At 38.0% G+C, this 25,219-nt stretch overlaps 3 protein-coding genes across 7 annotated transcripts in view; 2 read left to right on the top strand and 1 right to left on the bottom strand.

The window, feature by feature from the left end:
- Positions 1-10,720, top strand: part of LOC135172005 (uncharacterized) — a 42,225-nt gene extending 31,505 nt beyond the window's left edge. For all 3 annotated transcript variants that reach the window (XM_064138397.1, XM_064138405.1, XM_064138398.1), the window contains one exon: positions 64-10,720. In XM_064138397.1, the coding sequence (XP_063994467.1) occupies positions 64-7,086 (7,023 nt within the window). In that variant the 3' untranslated portion in view covers positions 7,087-10,720. The remainder of the gene's footprint in view (positions 1-63) is intronic.
- A 783-nt stretch (positions 10,721-11,503) lies between these two features.
- LOC135172232 (translation initiation factor eIF2 assembly protein-like) lies at positions 11,504-13,247 on the bottom strand. Its single transcript, XM_064138464.1, has 6 exons — positions 12,916-13,247; positions 12,737-12,841; positions 12,431-12,653; positions 12,082-12,204; positions 11,753-12,009; positions 11,504-11,663 (listed from the first exon to the last, which is right to left on the bottom strand). The coding sequence occupies exons 1-6, from the start codon at positions 13,123-13,125 to the stop codon at positions 11,637-11,639; spliced, it is 945 nt and encodes a 314-aa protein (XP_063994534.1). The 5' UTR covers positions 13,126-13,247; the 3' UTR covers positions 11,504-11,636.
- Positions 13,248-13,399: 152 nt separating this feature from the next.
- Positions 13,400-25,219, top strand: part of LOC135172035 (phosphatidylinositol 3-kinase regulatory subunit alpha) — a 51,127-nt gene continuing 39,307 nt past the window's right edge. Inside the window, exons 1-5 of one of the 3 annotated variants that reach the window (XM_064138410.1) lie at positions 13,400-13,564; positions 14,773-15,519; positions 16,096-16,209; positions 16,289-16,384; positions 16,467-16,514. In XM_064138410.1, the coding sequence (XP_063994480.1) occupies positions 16,125-16,209; positions 16,289-16,384; positions 16,467-16,514 (229 nt within the window). In that variant the 5' untranslated portion in view covers positions 13,400-13,564; positions 14,773-15,519; positions 16,096-16,124. Of the gene's footprint in view, positions 13,565-13,848; positions 13,865-14,772; positions 15,520-16,095; positions 16,229-16,288; positions 16,385-16,466; positions 16,515-25,219 lie in introns of those variants that run through there. The other 2 variants (XM_064138417.1, XM_064138425.1) reach the window with 2 other exon arrangements.

Below are 25,219 nucleotides of genomic sequence, written 5' to 3'. Positions count from 1 at the left end.
ATCATTAGATTAATAATCCCCGAGCGAGCCCTCTCACTAATGCCTAAAATTATTAATTTACAGTTTGGCGATAGTATAAAGCCCGTGGTAATTGAATCCTACATCAGAGCACTGACAACTGATATGAATGAAATGGAAAATCAAAAGGCCAAATCCGACAAAGAGCACGAGCGTGAAATAGCTAAACGCCTGAGTACCCAGTTTCTCAAATTGGCTGATGTTGTTGAAAGTAGTATTGACATTGCCAAGGAGTGTGTGTTGACAGCATTCTCATTACATCCAACTCGTGCCTGTTACGACAGAATACGTGAGATTGCTGTGGCGTGTGGGAAAATGAAGGAGAATGGTTGTACAACTGATGTAACTGTTAGTGACAGATTGTCAAGTAACATTGGCGATGTAAAAATCGATTCTGGTAGGGCAGAAGGAAGTTCCAAAATTTTAAATGACAAAATGAAAGCTGGTAGCAACGTTGAATGCAGAGATACACTATTAAAAAGTTTGCTATCATCACCATCCAAAAAGGATCCACCTAGTACCTGCCCTCTGCATCCCAGGAGCAATTCCATGACTCAAGGCTCAATTGGAACTCTCTGTTTTAACTGTGGTGAATTCACAGGCATCGATAATACGAAAAAATCAGTGGCAAAATCAGAATCAAAAGTTTGTCGATCATTCAACAGCACAACCAACTCAACAGTATCAGAAATGTATGAAGAAAAGAGCCATGCACCAGGCCAAGTGCTGGATGGAGTAAAACTCGGTCTATCTCGTCAGCTCTGTGACGACCTCCAAGTAGTCCTCAACAGTCCCAGATACCACAACCTTAATTGGGCTCTGGATTGGACAGAGCTGAATACCCTCTGCGACACCTATCTTCACCATGCTGAGGAAATAAGAAACACGAACAAGGAGTTGAAATACCTGAACATTGATTACAATTTGTTTAAGAACTGGCCCTCGCCCCAAGCCTCAGACGAGGAAAATGCAATAGGTGTTTATGGGATTGAAAAGGGCTACGAGCCATGGGTGGACGTGCCATCAGACAACTCAGAGAGATATGGATCATCTCAGCCAGCTGCTGCCTATAAGAGAACAACGCCGAGACGAAGCTTGGAGGATTCATCAGACTCGGACAGCGGGAGTTTATTACAAGTAAGGAGAACAGCTAGACAACGTAAATTAAATCGACTTGAGTCGTCAGAGAGTGATTACGATAGTGGTGAACGTAAACCAAAGCATTTTCGTGTGGATTCAGGATCTGTATCAGATACTGAAGACACTAATACTCAGGACAGTCAGACTGACAGTCTCGGTAGTGATGGTTGCAGACAGGAAAAGAAAACAAATAAAACGTGCAATAAAGATATGACGAAGGAGCGAAGCAAATCTAAGCACTTTCGTATGTTAGTTAATGAAAATATAAGGCGACTCAATGATGATGTCAATGGATCTGATGTCAGTAATGAGCATATTACTTTATTCGCTGCTGACATGGATGAGAACAAAAGGGAGACTATCAAGGGATCAGCGTATCCGTCTACACCATTGAGAATATTGACTGAGAAACGAAGTGATCCAGCTGTGCTCAAGTCATTACGCATGTTCAGACATCAGAATACTAAAGTTGTACAGAAAAATATTTTAAATAACAAAACCAAGGACAATGTAACGAATAACAATAATTCAAACAGTGTTGCTAAATTCGCACCAATGCTAAGTACATTGAATTTAAACCCAAAAATTGTGTTAACCAGGACTGATGAAATCGATCGTAAATTATTGCAGTCGAAAAAGCCAACACTCAGTCCGGGGGATTTAACGAGTGAACTCATAAATATTCAGAAGAAGATGCCATTTTCACCACACAAAAATTCGATCAACTCATTTCACAAACACAAAAGTGATCCCAACAATAAAAATAAAAATCACAAAAATAGGAAATCAATTAATTCAAATCTGGGAAATGATTATGGACTCTTGGTAAAAACAGTGAGAGACTCAGACATAAATACTAGACTTGCTAAAAATGTTCCTGGATTGAACTCCTTGGACATGATGGTGCCCCCGAGGGTGCAGTCTACAGTAAACGTGGTCCAACTCTCGCGAAATATACCGCAGAGTCCAAATTCAGGGTCAATAAACAGTGGCAACACTCCCCCGAGAAACAGGACATCAAGCATAGCAGGTAACATTCAACTTCCGGGTACTCCATCGTCTGGGGGTCACGACAGTGGCGTTGGGATGAGTCCAGCTGGTCAAACTCCACCTCCAAGATCTTCAGCACTTCATGATGTTGGCGAAGAGGCTAATCAACCTCCAGACACATCATCGCCAGGATCAACAAATCCCTCGACTGAACCTGATAGCCCAAGAGCTCAACGAATAAGCCAGAATGATTCACCAAATAAATCACCATCGCCATCGTCAGCCGGTGGAACAGTGCCAACTTCAGAACAAATTCAACTAGTTTATAAACAGGATGGAATGTACCAACTTGCATCTGGTAATCCAAACCTTGTTACCAATCAACGAAGTGTTTTAACTCTTCAAAATTTAGAGGAAGGTACTGCTGTTCGTCATGTCCAGAGATTACAAGAGTCCACCACCAGGAACACCTATGAAAGATCTGGAGTCAAAGTCCAACAACAGCAGGGTGGCCAGAACACAGGTCTTCCAAAGTTTCAGCACGCGTTTGGAAAAACAATCTATACCTTATCAACTGAGACCTCGACAACAGCGGCTTCATCCACGACAGACACAATCACTCAACCTCTTAGTATTCAGAAAACATCCACTAACCTCTCAAAAGCAGTCCAAACCTCGGTACCAAGTAGCCAAGCCAACATCAATGTACAGTCAATAACAAACATTCCAAATTTACAATTAACCGCTGGCAGATCTATCCTTAATATCGTACAGAGTGCAAGTGGGAGTGCAGGGGTTACGACTCCAACGGCGAATCAGACGATAACTCAGCTGGTTCAGAATGCTTCACCAGGGGTTATTTATGCTCAAAAGATCCCCAGTAATGTCACAATATCGACGACGAATCCTAGGCAGTTAAACCTGATACCAACAATTTCCCATACAAACTCATTGCCAGGAGGTAGAGCAGGTGTTGTTAAATTGAATATTATCACGACACCTCTGAGACAGCAGAATATAGCCATCCAAGCAGCTTTGACTGGCTCAAGAATACAAACTAATCAGCAGAGAACGCCGGCAACTCCTCAGCCTCAACAGCCAGTGAGAACAGACTCTCTTCTGAATGAAGTTACAAATCCAGTGAGTTCAACAACACTGGAACAGCTGAGAGAATTCGAGAGTGTCTTGGAACAAGTGAAGGAACGAAGTACGATCCAACCCCAGCAGCACCCGAGCTCAACAACAACAACAACAACAGTGCAAACTCAAACTGCAACGCAACAGACTGTTGCAAAGCAGCATGATCAGCAGACATCAGTGTCAGCTCTCGCTCAACAGCTCCTCATTTCCACTCAGTCATCCTCGAACTCGGAATTCTCCAGCAACGGTAATGCAGTGTCCTTTCAGCAAGATGTATTTCCTCAGAAGGTATCTCTGGCTACCATCACCCAGAGTAACGTAACAACAACGCAGAAAGTGACAAATTCAACCCCAGTTGTTGTATTCACGAGCTATTGTCAGCCGGCTGCCTCACCAGCGCTCAGTGTCACTTCTCAAAGTTCCTCAAGCCCGTGTGTCACTCCAGCCCCAGCTTCGGTCCCTTCAGCTGGCAAAACGCCACCCACACCATCTCCAAAGAGTAGCAAGAAGACAGTCCCTAAGACTGTTAAGACCAGCGCGACAAATACGTCAAAAGCGTCACCAATTCCCAAACCTCCACAGAAACCTCAGGAAGACGAGCAGACAGCCCAGAGGATTTACACGATTTTGGCTGAGTACGCCGAACAATTACGAAATTCTCCTGATCTTAATAACAAACCCGCTCCCAGAAGACGCTCGAATCCTCCAACAAATCCCAGTCAATCGTCCAAGAGAAAGAAATCTTCGGGTAAATCGAAACCTTCTGGTCAGCAGTCCTCCGAGATGAGCCCCAGTGCTGAAGACTTGGGGCGAACAATGGGCTCTGAGGATTCTTCCAGTGGTGTTGCCCAGGTCCAGGACTCGCCCGCAGGTTTCACCTCACAGGATGAGGCTGCAACCCCAGCTGCATCAGTAGATTCTGCCCCAGAGACCACCAGAAATACTACCAATGACTCCAATGATGGAGTCGAGGTGAATGTTAAACGAAGAAATCTGTTTTTTACTGAGTCTGGTAGTGGTCAGCCTCGAGCGGTCATTGTACAGGAGACAGTTCCAGCAGCTTCAGTCAGTGTAAGTGAAGCATTAGCTACCGTAACTGGCAAAGTTGCTGGCACTGCTGCGGTATTTGTCTCAGGAACTAACTACGTGTTGCCTATGAATTTGATGAAGGGAACTCAGCAGTTTCATATAGTCTCTGGGGGTTCCAAATTGTTGACTGTTCCTGGTATGAGAACAGCTGGCACTACCGGGGTCTCCAATGCTCTTGTTCTTCAGTCTTTTCTCAATCAAGCTAGCAAAATTATTTCTCAACCTGGACAAGTGAAGCAGATGAAGATGCCAACATTGCAAACTTTAACTGCTTCCCAATCATTGAATACTCAGAGCGGACAGAATACTTCAGTGGTTATACCTCAGAGTGGCACCAGTGGCTTCACGAACGACTCTAATGAAATTACCATTAAAACTGAAGCCCCTGAAATCACTCCAAAAAGTGAGCCAACTACTCCAGTCAGCGAATCCACGTCCACTATTTTAGTCAACAAATCCCCATCGATTGGATTAATTCAACGAAATTTGTCGGACATAACTGAGGGTCAACAGATCTGTGGAGTTATCACCAGTAATCCTAATTTGACTCTTCAGGGGACGAGGATATTCAACTCATCGATTGCTAAATTGTCGAGTGGACTTAAAACTGAGAGTGTTGTGTGTCTGGCGCAGGCATCGGGAACATCGCAACAATCTGAGAAAAAATCGCAGGAGACAGCTGGAGATAAACCTGTTCAGATGCATGGGACGATAGCTCTGGCTTTTGCAACGCAGTCAGAAGTGCCACTAATGAATAATAATCAGAGCCAACAGGTGAATCAGAAAGAGACGAAGGAGGTTTCTACGGAGATACTATCTGGAGACAAAGTGATATCACCAAAGTCAGTGAAGAGAAAAATCGAAGAGACATTGGATATTGATGAGAAACCACCAGCTACACTCATTTCCGGGAATTCAATCTCTTCTGGGATCATCACGTCTCTTCAGAGTTCTATTAAAGTGGAGCCAGCATCAGTGACAACATCAGTCAGTAAAATTGAAAACGCAGGGGAATATACAGTGTCTGAGCAGGCTGGCAGATCGGAAGATCAGCAGTCTCCTTTGAGACAGACAAACGAGACCCTCGAGACGACGATAAAAGTAGAGAATGGTGTTTTGTGTGGCAATGCCAGACTCCAGGAAGCCTGGGAACCTGAGAGGAAAGCCTCCCCAGACACTCCCTGGAGGTTCGTCCCGTCTTCTACGAATCAACTCAACATCGAGCCACTGAAAGTCTACTCTAGAGACGGGGAAAATTCAGAGAATGTTCAGAATGTACTCCAGATCCTGAACAAGGGCCAGGGTAGTGAGATGGCAAGTGGTCAGGTATTCCAGACAAATGCTAAAAAGTACTACATGAACCACACGTTGGAGCCGTTCCAGCAATACGCCAAAGGAACGATAGTGAAAAATCAGTCGAATAGCCCTAGGGTTGACAGGGAGATGCAGAGACTTGACAGGAATCGTGCGGCACTGGAGCGTGAGCTGAGACTTCAGAAGAGTTTGTCAGAGGAGTGTGAGGATCTGGGGGTGGATGAGCCCAGCACGAGTGATTTGTTTCCAGAGGCTGATCTATTCTTTGACACCAATCACTCCCCCGCATTCGATCACTCCTCCCAGGACGCCTCTTGTTCTCAACCTCTTGGAGTGAAGTTCAACGCAACGTATTTTCGACCACTAGACTCGTCCAGTGGTAGCAGAGATGCCAGTCCAGTAGATGTCAAAGTAAACGAAAGACGAAAAACACCTGGACAACGGGGAAGAGCCATCAGAGAGGTCCTCAAAAGAACAAAACGAGAGAAAGCTGAGGAGAATGTCCTGGGGATTCCAGTCAAGCACATGAGACTGAGTCCGGAGAACTTGAGTCAGGACGATGGATCGAGCACGTCAGATACCTCCAGAATGTCGCCAGGTCATGTAGTCTCTATGGAGAATGATAATCAACAGAAGATAGTGTCTAGGAATGGCTCCCCCAGCAGTGCTTCCATGTCAATTCCCTCGACGATGAAGTTGGACATGGATTTGGACTCTGAGTCCCTTCCTCTTACTACCAACAATGCTACAGCCAGCTCTGAAGAGGAGTCTTTACCTCTACTGTCTACCAACACAACTGACGTCACGATACCCTGTCCATTGTCACCAATAGCAGGCCCCCTGTTATCCACGCACAAGTACACGTATGCCAACAAAAAACGTGCAAAGTCAAAGGTACTCACTGCTGAATATCTGTCCTGGGAGAGTCCAATATCCGAGAGAACGAGGTCCAGTAGTGACGACGAAGATTCGAGTATCAGTGAATCAATGTCCAGTCAAAATGATGACAACGTCATCACTAATGGCATGGATGACAATTTACAGGGGGTAAAGACAGATCACTGTACGTACTTGAAGAAAGATAAACTGGTCAATGCCAGAGTTGTTCTTAATCGTGCTGACACTAAAGCGATTCTTGCTAAAAGGGCTAAGGAGGTAATCAATGAGGCTGTCGTCACCAGTGATAAAACATCAGAGGCTTCAGACGATGATACCTGTCATGCAACACTCATTGAACCCGATTGTCGAGCCAGACGATCGAGTCTCAGGGGACATGTTAAGAAGGGCTGCGCCTGTTGCAATGGATCACCGGAGAGACCGAAGAAAAAGTCTGTCAAAGTTGATCACAAGTTGAAGAAAAAATTGATCAGCAAACAAATTGGGAAGAAGAGGTAGTGTTAGCGATTGTACTCTCGCTTTCGTAATTTACGATTTAATTGATTGGTTGAATGAGTGTATTGTACTTGTAAATTTTTCGAGAGGGAGATACTTTCAACGGGTTTAACGACCAGACAATTAATTGTAGGTAATACATTTAGTACTTGCAGCACTTGACCAAAAAGTTATTGAGATGTTGGACGGATTTATCAGTGAGTAAATGAAATGAGGAAATTTTTCAGAGTCGAATTATTTCATTGGTAGAGCGAGAAGAGGTTAAGTAATTTGGCTCTTTTGAATCCGAATTTTTCATGGGTTTATGATAATTTGTATATAAATAGTATGCTTGATCAGTGTATAGCTGGCTTGAAAAAGCTAATTATTGAGATAAGGGTTATATTTAAATGAGAGGGAGAGGGGGAGAGAAACATTTTTAGATAATGCTCTTCATTAATGATTATTGATTAAGATTAAATTTATTGGATTTAGGGAGGAGATTTATGCTCCTCACGATGTAGATGATCGTTTTACGTTTAGGTGTTGTTATAATGATACAATGATTCTAGATGTAGACTTGGGTCGATTATCAGTGGCAAGTTTAGATTAATGAGGGAGTTGTGAATTTAATTGAACAATTGGAAAATGAAATGCAATTCTAGTCAGGTGAGGCTCGGGTCGAAGTTATAATTAATGAACTTGTGAAGAGAAACTTATTTATAGATTACTAGTATGGCTTTATGAACAGTATCTTTTGAGGAGGAGAGGTTTTTTTAAGCTTATTTTTCTTTTCTCATTTTTCGAAATGATTTTGTTTAGTGTTTATCAAATGCCCGATTGAACAGCTTGGAGGCAATCACCTCGGGTCAACCATGCGCTATATATTTTTTTTTTATTTTTAATTGATTTATCGTTGCATTGATTAGGATTGAAATGGATTTATGAAATTTTGGGGACTAAGTCTTTTGGGATTTTCAATTCTGAGCTGTATTACGCACTCTCTCGCCTCTAGATGATTGTAACTTCATCGAATACGAACAATTATTTGCATTGGCATATTGCGATCGATCATTCAATTATTATTTACTCATCTCTGAGGATTAATCATTCAGCAGCCAAGTGGCCAAACGTCATAGATTGACGAACAATAAACTAATTATTGACATCTCGTTAAATGTAGGATCATCTCAATATTGAGAATTCTAAAGGAGACTATCAAAATATGTTTCATTAGTGATTTTACCAGCTTTATGAAAAATACTTTCATCTTTTTCTCTCAAATATCTTGTGCTCGAGATGAGATTGAAGTTAACAAACGCTGAAACCCTATCACGTTTTCTCACTTTTCTTCAGTATTTTGTTCATTTTTTATATCTCAATGAAAATCACTTGACCCGAATTTATCATCAATCTGTCACAGTGCGCGTGTAAATCCACTCTGTACATTCGAGTAATTTTCTATAGGAAAAACTGAACTCATGGAAAACGTTTAAAAAAGTATATATATATCATATAATATCGCTGCACTTTAGTACAAAAATGCTTCGTTTTATTTCTGAACAAATCTTGACAGAATTGAATGAATGAGTCCGTTCGTGTTTGATGCATTGCATTTTTTATATAAACAATAGATTTCTGGGTAATTGTACCATGAAGTCTGGGTTCATGATTTTCTCTTCTATCAATGAATGATGGAATCTATAGTGAAGTTGTAAGATGTGATTTATCTCATAAATAATTGCTTTAAGGAGAGAGTGATAGGAGAAATTATTCTTTCTGATGAGATTTTCCAAAAAAGGGCTTCAAGCAATTGCGTCGGAAATAGCTCGCTACCCGGATAATTATCGAGAAAAATTCAAGAATTAATTCATCACGTTTTATCACTTCACTACTGGAAAGAAAGTGATAAGAAGAGATGGTGAGACCTGCACGAAATTCTCAGAAATGAATAAAAAAATTCTATCAATGGCAACTGATTTGTTACTTAGTTGCAAATCGCAAATGCGTACATTTTGATGAAAGAATTTAAACGATAAATAGAGAAAAAAAACTGTAGATACGAGATTTTGTGTTAACGTATTTTTCCCCCATTTCCCTTCATTTTTTTATTTCATTTATTTAGAATTAGAAAAATGTTTGTAACGACTGTGAAGTAGAATATACTGAATAATGTGTACTTTAATTGTTTATTTCATTTTTAAACTGATCTCATTATGAATGAAGAAACCTTAGTTCAATAAACTTTCGTATTTATATTACGACTATTGTTTATCGGTTCATTTTTGATTTTCGAGTGCAATTACCTTTGAGATTAATGAATTGTTGACTTTCCATCACTTTTTTTTAGGCATTTGGCACCTATCCTTGCTTTTCAATTTTCTATAGGAAAACTGAAATGTAATGATCACGAGTAATTGTAGACTACAATCATTGAGACATTCCTTCGCGAAAATTGGTAGACTTCACGACGAATATTTCATGAATTTTTTCCTCAAAGCTCATCACTGACGCAACCCTCATATTATGAGAAATTAAAAATTTGTATTCTATATTAATATACAACTCTCATCGGGAAAAAATTGACTGAAGACATTTTCTCCAAAAATTTTCACGTCTACGAAAAATGTCTCTCGATATTTTCCTCTAAAATTCCTTGTTTGATATTTCAAACTCGACTTATCAAATTTATCTAAATTAAATTATCAGTTGAATTCTGTTTGCTAACTGTGCCCTTGAATTGAACAAAAGATAAACCTAAATACGATCTACTATCTTCCTGTACATTTAATAGTTAGCAACAATGTTTTACGTGTAAAAAAATGATGAGCGTGAAGGTATTTTCGCTCGGAATAATAAATTGGTATTTTTCAATGATTAAAAATTTCTTTCGTAAAATAAAATAAGGCAAAGAAAAATTGTCAAATTCGTGACAAGCTTTTGGACAAAGAAAATCCTCCATTTAGTCGTACCAAATGCATTTAATTAGATGACTAAAAAACCACCATAAAATAACACGATTAACTAGTGAATAAGTGGAATGATTAAATGATAAATTTAGTAAACGATGAAAAAGATAAATAAATTAAAAAAACGAGTTTTCCAGTGCTAACTCCAGGTACTTAAGCAGCTTAAAGGGCCGTTAAGGATAAACTTAAGAGGTTTTGTAATGTACATTTATAAGAGTTTAACTGAAATAAACGAGGTAATGTGCACTTTAGCACCTTCGAACAGTATTCAGAGCGGTTGTATTTGCATTCATGACTGATTTAATCAGTGATTATGCCCAATAAAACAAATGAATAACAGAGTAAAGTGAATTTATTGGGTTGACAAAAATTACCCAAATCAGACGAATAACTTCAGGCATTTTGAAATTAGCACAAACAAATGGGATGAAAAAAAACGAGACAAAAAAATGAAGAGAAATGCAGAAAATAAAAGATAAAACGGAATGGTAGTGATAGGAGCATTAAATGCATCGTACTCCTCTCCTGCTATTCTGTAAATACTTAGTATTAGTGCGAGAATAGTTTTAATCGCTCTGTAATTATAAAAGGAAAATCGTGGCGAATGAGAGATCGAGAGATGAGTAACTATTGATACAGATGATTGTATCGATAAAAACTGGCGTTTTTAGATGAAAAAAAAAACATTATCATACTCTTATCAACTAGTAATACAGATTGGTATCAGTGAATGCATTCTTATCAATTTTAGTATCATTACCGGTGATTGAACAGAGTGATAAACTGATTAATGGATTTATTTACTGATCACACTCGTGTATTTATATAAATAATATATATAAACAATTATGTGTGAGTGCGTACTGTGGGAGATAATGCGAGTGAATAATGCACAAATGCTGAAGTATAATACCGAATGGTACCAAAATCAATAATTTAATAAAAGAAAAAAGAGGAATCAGACGGCTTTAATAAATAAAAAATAAAGTTAAACGTAAACGAGCGCATAACTTGTTTAATTTACAGCTTTAACACTAGCTGAAACACTTTGGCTGGATTAATCTGATGGAGAATGATGCATGAATCAGATAAATACTCCGACGATATGACTGTACAGCTATGATGGAAGAATTAATTGAAGAAAATAATGAATAGGTGTCAGGAAAATAAAACATATATCGTGAAAACCCTTTTTCAGATTTAAAGTGTGGAAGTATTGGGGATTGCATATTGTACATAAACAAGACATATTTTCTATAATAAGGCACGTCGCTCGGTAAGATTGACGGTCTGACAAAAAAAAGATATTGCAATATTACGATAATTCTTTCAAGAAAAACAAATTTTAAAATGGAAAAACAACTTAGGATAGTGTTTCATCAGTTTATGTAATGTATCAATAGAAGAAGGTCTGACAGAATATAAATGAAAGTTCTGTATTTAATTGGTAAGATTTTTAATTCATAAGAACCTTCCCTTGTTTTATTCGTTTGGGAATTTTTGGTTAATTAAGGGGGAAGGATAATTTTGAAATTTTACATTTTCATCAGTTGGAAAATATTGTTTTATTATTTTTATAGTTACATTATTTGTTGAGAGCCCTAATTACTCTAGGCGTTGATTCTCAACTTCCTGAAAGAAAAAGAATGTGACATTTAACTCGATCTTAGTATGAGATTTTTGTATAGCCAACGCGTTATTTTATTTTCTGGGGTAATTACCCTTCGTATTATGTCCATCATCGAGTCATTTCCAGTTCTAAAAAATTCGTTGATCTCTTGCGGTACACAAAAGTGATGACTAGTGTTTGGCTGAATTCCCATGTCCTCAGCGATAAATCTGAACTCTGGAGGATCCGTAATGGAGTCATGGAGTTCAGAATATGTAAAGAGAGTCCCCTTTGTGGATGTTTCATCGAGAGGTCCAAAGTCGACGATTTTTACTTTGTCTTTCTTTATCCTAATCACATCGAATGTATCTGCAAAGTCAGTGAATCACGAGTGAACCACAAAATTCCTCTTGATTCATCTCAAACCTTTCCGCTACTTACAATTATCAAGCTTGAATTTATCTTTTATCTTCTCGTTGAATAAACTCGTAATATCTCTTTGTATATTATATTTATCTGTCTCTATATAAGGATGGAATTGTGAAGAATCTCTTTGGCAAATTCCTGCAATGAATAATACGAAAATAAATCATCGACCCGGAAAACTTGGAGACCGATTATTTAAAGATATTCAAGTACTTAAGGCATTTCTTTTCAAGAAAGTCTTTTAAAAATATAGATTCCATCGGGAGGAAACAATCAATAGGTCTTCACCTGCGTCAAGAACCCAATGGCTCGAAAATTTATAAGTACTTGAATATTCTCAACGCTTAATTGAGACTTCAATTACCCATTAATTGTCTATTAACGACAAAACAGCGAAATTCTGAACTAGGGTTAATATCTCGCCACCGCTTTAACACTAAACAACATTTTAATCCTCCAGACTCACAGGAGAGTTGCTTGACAGTGTTGATATCTCCAGAAATTCTATCAGAACTCTTTAGGAGTAGATAAACTTCCTCCAAGGAGGTGCATTTCAGAGTTTTTGTTGGAGCTACCCAAGTTGCATCCTAAAAAATTGAGCATTTGTAGTTAAAAAAATAGTTCTGCCGTAGAAGTTGATTCATTCATTAGTAGAACTCTCAGCACTTGCCAGAGGAGTTCTCCAGTTAGCCTTGACAAACACCGCTCCAAACTCATCAATAACCTCTTGAATTTGCTTGCTGAACTCCGGGAAGGACGGCTGAACCTCAGCCTCCTTTAAATCTTCAATTTCAATTATGGATCCTCAGACATAAAAAGCTCATTGAATTTCTTTGAAAGAAATCTCACCTCGCCGGAATCATCAACCGCAGATCCATCAGTCCACTCTCCATTCTCCACCGGTTTTCCCACTGCCTCAGAAGGCAAAACAAAGGCATCATGCTCAAGATACTGGGAGACCTCATCAGGAATGACTAAGACCCTCGATTCTATGGAAACTTTTGCAAAATTCGGATACCACGTGCAAATAGAGCACTCAGACTTCAAAGTGTTCACCATTTTCTAATAACTGCACCTCAATAAATTCGCAAAAATACAAACAATATTCAAAAAATCATTCCTGTATTCCAAAACCACCGAAAAATCACTGACAACTGCAGTGATAATTGACACCTGTTTTATCAGGCCATTTTTCAAAGAATTTTTGTTGAGTTCACCTTTGGAAGATGGCGTTAGTCATCAATTTGGCGCGCCATGATGGCCCTAGAGTCCGCCATCTTGGCACTTTAGCATCACAATGGCCGATAGCAGTGACTCCTGCTTCCCGTGGGTTAACCGTATTTCAGCGGTGTTGTGATCACGGAAAACAATAATTATTAATCACTAATAAAGCCCACCAACGTCAACAATAAGTTTATAACAAAACAACACATCAGGAAAGAAACTGTGCCTTTTTTCCACCGACAATTCAACGACCACAAACTGCGTTCCAAGTAAAGTGAGTTTTTTTCATTCTACCCATAAGAGAAAAAAATTCCCTCACTTTTTTGTGAGCTCTATCAATTTCTGTTATCCTTTTCACTGTTTTTATCGAGTTTCAAGCTTCCGGTAATATATTACGCAGTTCTGGATCATTTTTGCGAGGTTTTATTCATTACTTCAGTCGTAAAAATGATTCCGGAAAAATTGTGCCTGTGGTTTTGAAGGTTTTGTGAATGCGGAGGATCATTCAACTCGTCTCGTTGGAGTTATAAATCAGTGGGACTAGAGAGAAGGCGTGCGCCTCTTCGAAGGCATGGTTAATATCATTTCAATGGGACGAGAATTGATTTTTCAAGGGGTTTTGACGAGATTAGCCGGTGCAATAATCAATAATTGAAAATTTTGGGAAAAATTATTGCTCCGGTTTTTTTCACGTTTTTGTTCGAATTACTTCGAATGGCATTGTACGCTTGTTTGACACAGAGGTCGCTTCCTCGTCTCCATAAGTTCATTTTCAATTTTAACAATAATTCCATTTGTTAATTAATGGTGAATGGTAATGAGGGAAGAAGTTGTTAATGTGTCGAGACAACATACGTGCACAGATGTGCAAAGATCATGAAACACTTTGCGTGTACTTCCAATGAGTAATCCCATAGTTGTATTTTTAGTTTGACTGGTGAGTGAGGCACATGAAAATTAATACTGATCTGTGATTTCACTGCGTGTCAAAAAAAAACACAAAGGAAAATTACGTACAGGATTTGCATGTGTCGGAAAATGTTGAGGGAAAAGCATGACGTTCAAAAATAGGGAGATGAGATAATGGAAAGACAAAGTTGAGTAAAAAAGAGTCGATTGTGAGAATATGAGAGGATGTTGACTTTTCTCACTTGTGGAATCATATGCAGAATGAAGAATTTTAAAGCAAATGTTGAAATTTTTTTTTCTGACTGAAGAACTTTGCATTAAAAAATGTCCTTTACCTCTCGTTTCTAAAGTTAGTCATTCAGTAAATATTCGGATAATTACAGCTAAAGTATTCGAGCATTAACTTTTCTTGATGATTGCCTTACCTGGAGAGTATCAAGAGATAATTGCATAATTACCAATCAAAAAAATCATCTGTCTAATCCCACATATGTTGTTTTATATTTGTTACTGTCATTGTTGTATTATTTTGACACATTGCCAATAATTCTCCTCTTTTATTTTTATTCACAGGACGAATAGCCCCGTGTAATGCTCAACCTGTGATGACAAGTGAACGAAGTCAAAGTGGAAATAACACAACTACTATCATAAACAATTTTATAACGATCTAATGACAAAAAAAAGTAGCAAGGTGCTTGGGTTTGTTTGAAATTAATCAAACAAGAACAATCAGCAGTATAAAAAACTACAAAAGCACTGCACAATTTTATAAAATAATCCAACTATACCGAGAAACAATTTTAGATGGTATATTTTGCCATTTGAAGCGCATTTTAATATATAGCCTTATTGCTCTTTTACACATAATCATTAAAGAATAAGTGGAAGTTGCTCAGTCGATCAATTACCGAAGATATCGTTCACTAAGATTTAATAAACAACAATCAGGGCATAATTGGAAAGGATGCAATAGCATGCTGAAAATTTTCCGAGAGGCCGTTGAACTCATCAGTGCTAAGGATTAATATTATCACAATTAAGACAATTGTCAGTGACCTGTATCTGAATCAACAAGAGGAAGAATGATGGAGAAGCTGCTGTGTCAGTTCATAAGCAATGAATAACTACAAAAACATTCTAATGAAATGGTCCGAACATGTTAACAAGACGGTGATCATAAATGACCAGTAAAGCCATACGTAGGATCATCATTCCGAGACGAAAGTCCTCTTCAATCCACCCTAGATATCAAAAAGACTTCTTATCCTGATAATTATTGATCTTTTTCAATCACAACCTGCAAGGCGTTTGTACCTGGTGAGTTACATTTGTATCTGGTGATAACTATATTAAGTAATTCCGTAATTATCGTGGGAATGAGGATTTTTAGGATAAGCTGAATGAATTATTTTTCATCAAATCACTTTGATAACAAAAGCATTATTATTCAAGAAGGAAAAATGACGAGACATGTTCTATAACTGAAAAAATATCTTGATGACTTATCTCAAAATCGTTTATCAGTTAAATAATCACATAACTATGCAAATTTACAGTTGTTTTGAACTATTGCTTAGTTATGCATTCACATCAGTAATGACCGATGTTACGAGAAAATGTCAAGAGCCATTTTTTTCTAGTTGAGAAAATTCCCTGCAAAAAGTTCTGTGACACCCTGACATGATCTGACTCATTCCCGACATAATTTAATTTTTTGTGACATCGTTACGACTGAATTTTCTATTTTTTAATAATAAATCTCTCTCGGTAATGACTATATTTTCGAGAATATGTCAGAGAGCATTTCATCCTGACGTCATGGACTCTGTAGATAATTTAATTTCACGGGTGAGAAATATGTTGGAAAATTAATGAATTTTGACGTTATTACAGTGGCTAGAGGTACATAAGAGGAAGTCCTAATGCTGAAAGGAAACCTATCGTCTCATCTGGATACACATACAGAAGAAGAATCGTCGTATGTTACTCTCAGCAATGGACCCAACAGTAAGAAGTCCTATTAAACGTCAGTATAACTAAAGTAATAATTTCAATATCAAGTAAACGATGCATAAAATTGTTTCAGCATCTTATGTAGTCGAGCCGTGCAGCCAAAATCCCAATAAATATCAGCACACAATCATCGATGTTTACTTCATAACACCAATCTTGTGTGTGCAATGTGAGTTATCATTGAATTAACAAATGGAAATTAAATCAAACAGACGAGAAGCTTTATTGAAATAACATTAATTTTATTGCAGGTGAAGATTACATTTGGGGTACAGGAAAGGTTGGTGTAAAGTGTAAAGGTAAGTGAGAGACAACTTAATTTATTCAAATTAATCCAACGCAATGAATACGTAGAGAGACTGATGAAGGACAACAGTTCAGTGATCTCTCATGTATTGATGATCTATGGCTTCTTCGATGTTTATTAACATTAAATAGCCTCTGAGTAGTGCCATTCTCAAGTATACATTACGAAGGAATTTGGATGTGTGACTCTTGCAATTATTGCGTCGAATTATCGAACATGAAAAAAGCCCCGTGAATTGATATAACTTGGCAGGATTTCGGTTTATTTAATTATTGCTCGTATCTGAAGATGCGGTCGATTAAGAGACAACGGCTTAAATCTTGATAATGAACGGGCGAGAAATAAAATGAGGCGGAAATTCCAGTTTTCAACAAAAAGCTCATACAACTGCAAAATAAATCTAAAGTATGAATGTAGTCATATCGTTGCAGTATTGTACGATTGCATAGGATCCTTCCATCAAACAACAAATTACCCTCAACAATACCTAATACCCAATTACAACATTTCTGCCCTTGGTCTCATACCACTATTCCTTAGCCAAATTTTTTTTTGTGTGTGTGTCGACGGTTATTGCCAGAGACACACTCGAAACTCATATATCTAGACACGTGTATCTCATTCGTGCCAGATGTCGAGTCATTTTGGTTGTACTCAGACTATATACATTTGCCTCTCTCATTTATTTAACATGAAAACGTAGAAACTGAGGCAAGTTGGGGTGAATTGGTCATCTGTTGGATTTCGTTTTTCATGAAGGACTGAAATTATTCGTTCCATTTGTTTTGTTCACTGAGGTATTATTTACATCTATAATTTTTAATAATTGGGAGGTGGATTTTGAGGGAATAATTAGTAACTGTCTTCAGTTGGTCATATTTAATTTGAATATTGCAAATTTTCTCGTTCTTGTACCATCTCTTGACGTTTATCATGTAAGCCTGCTGTTGGTTCTGTTCTGTATGCGGGTTCGGAATATTCTTGGGGTACCTAAATTGATACACCCAACTGGCGTGCTTGTCAAGTTGCCAATTCCTAGAGGCTCTGCATTCCTTCATCGTTCAGTGATGAATAAAAAGAAATTTCTGGGGGTAAATGGTAGAACGTAATGAGGGAAATATGTAAGTCGTTGGAATTACGTATTTGCCTGGGTAACCGCTCGTTACTGACTAAATTCGAAGCTATTATAAGGGTGATATTTGCATTTAGCGTAAATAACGCGGTTCCCTACAACAATCTCTCTTTCAATCTCTAGATGTGAGGCTGAACCAATGATTTTTGCCAACACAAAAAATTAAAATATAGCTCTCGAATGAGTCATTTATCATCAAAAGATCGGCTTTTCAAACGTTTTAGAATCGCTAATGACGTCACAAAGTCGGTTGACGGCTGCACCAATTATAGACAGAGTTCAAGAGGACCTAACCTAACTTTTGCGTGCGATTGTGCCAATGACAGACAGCTTTTTCGTAGTCGGTCGACATTCAGCCAATTAAGTTTCGTTTATTTTTGGACATCCACCTGTGGATATCGCGATTGGTAAATTGAAAGTAATTAAACATTATCGGTTTTTAAAACTAATAGTTAATGAAATACATCTAGACTGTATGAATGTCAAAAAGTGGAGAGTGGGAAGCTCCAAGGAATTCAAAGAGTTACTACAAAATTAAGGAGAATTTCAGAAAGTGTAGGAAATTCGGAAAAAGGCGAGGGAATTCTGGAGAATTTTGAAATTTACGTTCTAGGGGATTCTAGCGTATTCAGGAAGCTTCCGGATGGGTCGAGAGTATTTATGCACCTTCTCGAAAATCTCTAAAAAATTTGAGTAAATGCAGGGAGTTCCTAGATAATTGAAGACAAACGACAAGACCCTCTAACTAAACCCCCACGTAAATAATCGCAATTTTTCATAGTTAAGGGAAACAAATCCACGTCAACCATAATGATCAATCTTCAAATGCGAAAATCACCCGCTGAGAAAAAGCCCTCGAAGCATAATAGACTTAAGTTTACACTCTATTTAGCGTAAAATGCTACTGAGTTTCCTTTGTTCAGTTGACTCAGTGATTTTTCTCTCTCTCTCACGCTGTCCCTTTTCTCTCTGTCTCTCATTTTTATATGTTCTCGAAGCGCATCGTCGGCGTCGCGATGCGTGGCGCCTCACCGGAGATGTTCGGGTTTCATCCCCCTCTTGTCCCCCAACCGCGAATTGGCTTCACAATATGGCCGGTATGGGGCGACACTGTAGCATAGTAACACGCACTGTGGGCCACTCTGGCGAGTGGTGTGCCACCGTGTTCCCAGCTAGACCACCAGTTACTTTCAACTCCACCACCCTCATCGCGCCTCACCGCCCACCCCCTTTGTCTCTTTTTCACGATCTCTCTCACTCACTCCGCTGGCTTTTCGCCTCGCCTTGGCCCCCATCATCATCGTACGATCCAGAAACGTCTTGGGTCACCGCAGTGGTCGAATGCAATTTCGAAAAACCCGAGGTACCCAACTGTGTCGATAAATTTTATATTTTCTTGCTGACAAATGCTGAGTAGTGAATGCTAAATGGTCTTCTTTTCAGATAATCGGGTCATCGAAATATTTTCAATGTAAAATGATCGTCATTTAGACCTGGCGACAGGTACACCATCGAATGATTCGATATTTTCATTAGTTTGGGCTTTGGTACTATTTTCAAACTAGGAATCATTTGGAATTTAACAAAAGACTAGATTTTGAGAAGATAAATATTCAAAATGATTTGAAAGTGGATGACATTTCAAATGGCTCGAAAAATTCAAACGGTTTTATTTGTTCAACAGCAGGAAGGCTGCCTGCTATAATTTACATGAATTTTCGAATCCAAATGAATATTAAACATCAAATTTCCTTGAATATGTAGAAAATTTTTCAAGCACTCTTGAAAATTCAAAAAACTTTCAGGAAATTCCTTCCAAACTCAGACGAATCGGAAAGGCAAATAAGTTCGCTTGTTTTTTATCAGTTAAAGCAATAATTAAAGTCAAATTTACAGCTCCCTCCCTAACCATTCTAAAAGGTTATAATCTTGGATAATAAAAGAATAACGCGAAATATTTGTTTTCAATTCCTTAGAAATCTAGATTTGGAGAATAATCTTCGCAACAGAAAATCCTTCGATGAAAACCGATAATTCCTTTTGAAAAAAATTGAAAAATAATTTGACTATACTTTCTACACTTCTTGTCATACTTTTTTTGACAGTCTCTTTTACGAATAACAGCAAAGGGCCCAATGGGTTTACAGAAAAATTTCGAAGAAGCTTTTGCATGGATTATGAAACTTTCCTCCGGAGAAGTTTCTTCATAAGTTTTGCCAAACCATCTTCCCCCCGGGGGACATCTTCAAAATAATCTCCAAATTTCTTTCAAACTTGTTGTGCTGTTCACATGAGCTATTTTTGCAATATTGATTCTTGTCATCAAGAGTAAACGGTTCTTCAGGTATTCACATGTACAATACTATAATTTATTTATAGTTGACCTACGAGTACTCTTTTCACCTACGATAGTATTGGTCAGAGTTGGATTAAACGTTGGTTATACGAAGAGCCTATAGAAACAACAAAGAAACAACGAAACTTAGCGCTCATGATAATTGAAAAAAACCATGTATTATGTGCCTCCTACAATTTTCCCTTGACGTTTGCTAGATCCATTAATTCCGGCCTTCTGTCATTAAACTTTGATACGATATGAAGGCTCATGATCCATTCCCATGAGCCCGTTTATTTCATATATTTTTGCCCAATGATACCCCAATCCATTGTTACCTACTCCTACAATTTTACGACTTCTCTTTTTTATTTCATTCATTTATGAACTCCCATGAACTTCGAGGGATTCCATTTTACGACTGATGCCATCTTCATACTACCACTTCCATTCCTCCAAAAGTCAATCAAATAAAGTATCCCAAGTCGTTGATGAATTGACGCGATGAAACTAGAAAAATACTGTTATTTGAAAATAGGATTATTGTTGAAAGCACTTGTGGAGAGGGTGTGAAAAATAGTCAATGTTAAAGTAAAAATAGTACTTTATATTTGATGGATATATTTTTCTTCATCAATTTATAGAATTCTATTATTATTTTTTATTGATTTGATTAGTTCAGCCTATTGGGAGCTGTTATCGTATTGGAGTTATCGCAAAAGATTAAAGGGTATAAAAGGTCGACCCACGTTTTTCTCGGTTTTTTATATATTTCTTTTACATGCGAATACTGTCTAGATAATTAGAATAAACTACACTGAGAGAAAAACAAAAAAAATTACCACGTTGTGTTTTGGAAATTACTAAAAATTATCAAATCGAACACTTTTCGAGACATTTCCATAATAATCTACCACAATTTTAACACTACGGGAATGAATATAAAAATCGAGGCATTACAGCCAACTGAAGAAACACCTATAACTTATCGATTTATCATTATCTATCAGAATGAATAAATTCGTGCCCAATACTTTTCCGACAATTTTCATCTCCAGCGATAAAGAAAAAATACCCCAAAGTGCAAAAAAAACAAAAGCCTAAATTGTTGAATCTTCAGCGTCAGATTATGAAGCGTTAAATACTTCAAGGATACTTCGCCTTTGACTGATAAATCGATCCATAGATTTTCCCCATCAATTCAAATCCCGAATATATTAATCATCGCATAAACTATCATTTGTGATGTTGGCAGTGGCGTGGGTTTTGGATCATTGCTTCCTGGTTGTGATTCGTTATATTAATAGGTCACCGGGAGATGACTCAAGGTCGTATACGAAATAAAAATGGATGAAATAAGAAAGAAAATGAGTGGAATGTATATATGTATATTTCGAAACGAGTCGGGGACGTATGGTGCGTGTATATTATGTACTTTGACGCCCACGAATTCGAGGCGAAGGACGCCCGGGAGAATCCCACCGGTTTTTTTTTCTTGTCTTCATTCTCGTGGTTTTTTTTTTTGCACTTCCTTCGTTCTTTGCTTTCCAACGAGGCAATCTCTTGACTTGACTGAAAAGAGCGCATAGATTTACTTGATTGACGATCCTGAGACACCCCACGGGTGCAGCTATTTTCTTTTAGCAGATCTCACTCATTCATTCCCTGGTTCTTTTCCTCTCTCGTGATTTTTTTTTTCCATTTTCTTTTATTTTATTTAAAAATTATTTCCCAGTGGTGAAATAAACAGTGCAGTATCAGTTTTATTTCCACGCTTTTTATTCGCATTTATGTATACCATGGGTGCATTTATTTTCATACAGAAAAAAAAAGGGAGTTGTGAATTTTTTTGGGCGAGCTTTTGATGTCAAATGCACCAATCGAGGGCGCCATATCGTCGACAAACGTCATACCATTAAAAACTCTCGCCCCGTTGCGTCTTTCCATCGGTGGAGAAGAGGAATAAGGGAAGTGGATAAAAATGTCTCAATATGTCATCAATCTTGCTTGTCTTTCTTGGGAAACAGAAGAAATTGAGGGTTTGGTTTTCATCGGTGTTTTGAGGGTTCATTTGGGGCTTCGGGACTGAGACATTTTGGGATGATTGGGGGTGGGGTTGGAAACTGTGATGGCTATCTTGTTGTTACTGAGGGTGAGAGGAAGAGAAAGGGAGAGGAGAAGGAGTGGTACAAGTGTGAAGAATTGAAGACACATGATTGAGTAGTTATGTGCTGACGGGAGATAAATGTTGAATGAGGTTTGTGGATTATTTTGAACATGTCATGGGTAGTTTGGCGAGGGAGATATACTTTTCTGATGATGGGAAAAAATTTGTAGAGGAGAGGCTTCATAATGGATTAATCTGAAGCTGATAGTTCCAGAAAATATTTGCAGGATAGTGTGGGTGAAGTTGTTGGAGAGTAGAATTTCTGGTTGAGAAGGAAGTGAGACGAAGCGGTTTTGAGAAAAAAAACTAGGGTATGAGATAGTCAGCTTGAGGTAGATATTGTTTTTGAATTTTTTATTGGTGTAAGAACGCTGTTATATGCTGGTAGAATAATCCATTTATTTTGATGGACACTTCGTTAATTATTAAGAAATGATTTTCTTGAGAGGTTGAAGAGGCTAATCCCCAGCGAAATTTATTGGTTAATAATAACTAATGTTTTATATCAGTGTAGTACTTTCTGTATTATCCAACAATTATGAGGAAATCTTGGAAAATAAGTTGTCTGTAGATCATGACAGTAATGAATAGTTTATTTATTTATTGTGGTAATGTTCTCCAAACGTCGAGGGTCCCTGACATATCTGTAAAATGATTAATGGAGGTGCGGATCTTATATTCGATACAATCTCTTCTCTTCTCGACTATTCTGCTACCGGAATTCGCAGAAAAATGATACTAAAATAAAACAAAAATTTCGAAAATATTTAAATGAAGGCAGACTCATTTATGTGGCTTCTGGGCATCGCGGCGCATGTGCGGTATTTTGGAGTGGTGGAGAACAGGCGATAAGTTCAGAACAAAGGAAGCGGTAGATAATTTTAGGAATATCACCGAAATGGCGAGGTTTATAGAACAATAATAGAAAAGCTTTTCTGAAAAAAAAAATGGATCTGTCAATAAGGCATTTTGATATTTTCCTGAAACTCTGTATTTTCGAGATATTCGTACAATAATTTTTATAATATTCTTTTTTTTTAATTTGAATGTTAACATCGAAGTATTTTTAATGATTTTACGGATATGGAGAAAATAATCAGTCCTATTTCGCTTTCGATCAATTACACTGCACTATTTGAGGATCACATCATACACGTTTCAGACTGATAATTTATCCGGTGACCGGAAAATTACCCGACCGATAATTTCCATGCGGTCTGTCAATTGTTGTCTACTGATTTGACAGATATTACATGGAGAGAAATGTTTCGTAGAAATTACCTAATCGTTTGGTACACGTGTTGTGCTTGATAAAATTTATTAACTGTTTAGTAAAAGTTATCTAGCCGTTAGAGAAAAATTACCTAGAGGTTAGATAATTCTCCTCAGATGGGTAGATTACTTTTACTAGGCAGTTGACACATTTTAGTGAGCCCTCAGTAATGTTCTCTGAATGGCCAGAACACAACATGATTACCAAACCGTTAGGTAATTTCTACTGAGTTTTCTCTCAAAATTTAACTGATGATTAGGTGAATTTTGATTAATTATTGCGTTTTTCCTTTCGCAAAATTTTCGCCGACCCGTTTAGCTCTGAATTCCTGCAAAATATTCAGCATTTTTATTGAATATTTATCAGTCCAATGTGATGTATAAGATTAAAATACAAAAACTAAACCTAATAATCCTCGACCTTCAAATTCATCGGATATTTCTCTCAAGCTTTTCTACATAACAACGATCGGGATAAGTTTTGCCATAAAATCCTTGCAATAAAACTCGCGTTGCTCGCTTGAGATTTTAATGCGCAAAACTGATCCCTCTCGTCCGTATGAAAAAAAAACAATCGGGAAACATCGGATTATTTTGAAGGCCTTGGGATATTATGGCTAATAATTTTCGGTTATTTCCATTTATCCGCATGAAAACTTGAACAATTTTTTTTTGGCAAGATAAATGATGTTTTGGAATGAAAATTCACCGGGGAAATAACTGTCATGAAAAGCTATTTGCGCTGCAAAATTCTAAAATTTTTTTCTGCTTATTAACGATCGGAATAAGTTTTGCAATAAAATTTGTCGCGTTGCTAACTCTAGATTTTAATCGATGGAATTTCTCATTCCTGCTGCCGTGCCAGAAAATTATCGCAAAATTTTCGCGAATCATTTTTTACTTCAATTAAATCATTTTTTGCTGTCAACTGCTCAAAATTAAGAAAAAAATGCACCGTAAATTTATACAGTAGTTTTTTACAATGCATTCTCCCTTGAAATTCATGCAAAACGAGAGAGAAAAAAATAGCTAAAAATATTCAAATTGGGGTAAATTCATTGGTGGGGCTTCTGGGTGACACCCCCACGCATGCGCCCCTCGGCATTAAGGGAGATGGAATATTCGCACGGTGACAGACGCAAAGGCATGAGAGAAGGGATAGGGAAAAAAAATGAGAGGTTAGTTGCAACGAGAAGAACTTACCCAGAAACAATCGAACGGGGTCGAAAGTCGCCCCTTGTTGCTACGTGAAGCCCAGAAGAGCCCTGACTCGTGTCCCTCTCACTCCCTCCACTCAAACCCTCTTCTGGTTTAGCCTCTTCCCCTCTTTTTTTTTTCCCTCAAAACTGTATATAGCAATTGCCAGACTTGTTCCACCTCCCCTGGTTTAGTCCAATCCTTCTCCCTCGTTTCTTCTGTCCCAGGAAATTATACCACTTCCGGTTTTCCAATCTCGCGTGTGCCTCACCTCTCCCTTCACCTATGTCTCGACAAGAATCCATCTCCATCCTTCCATGGACTAGTATATCGATGATATCTTACTCTGATCTTTTAGATTTGCCATTTCATTTCCGGTGACGGGGAATTCCCCGGTTGCCAGAATTCAAGGACGGCGAAGTTTTCAGGGGGGGTTGGAAGGCAAATTATTCGGGTGGTGATCGATAAAACGAAAATTAAGAGCGAGATGGAGACAGAGGTGGAAGTGATATCTCGGGATAATTAATCTCACAGAAAAATGTCAGAGCTTTCAAACAGATGTTACATCCAACTTTTGTCATCAACACTGAAAAT

This window comes from Diachasmimorpha longicaudata, chromosome 2, assembly GCF_034640455.1.
Source record: "Diachasmimorpha longicaudata isolate KC_UGA_2023 chromosome 2, iyDiaLong2, whole genome shotgun sequence".
Lineage (NCBI taxonomy): Eukaryota > Metazoa > Arthropoda > Insecta > Hymenoptera > Braconidae > Diachasmimorpha > Diachasmimorpha longicaudata.
This window is presented reverse-complemented; position numbering and strand designations above follow the sequence as displayed.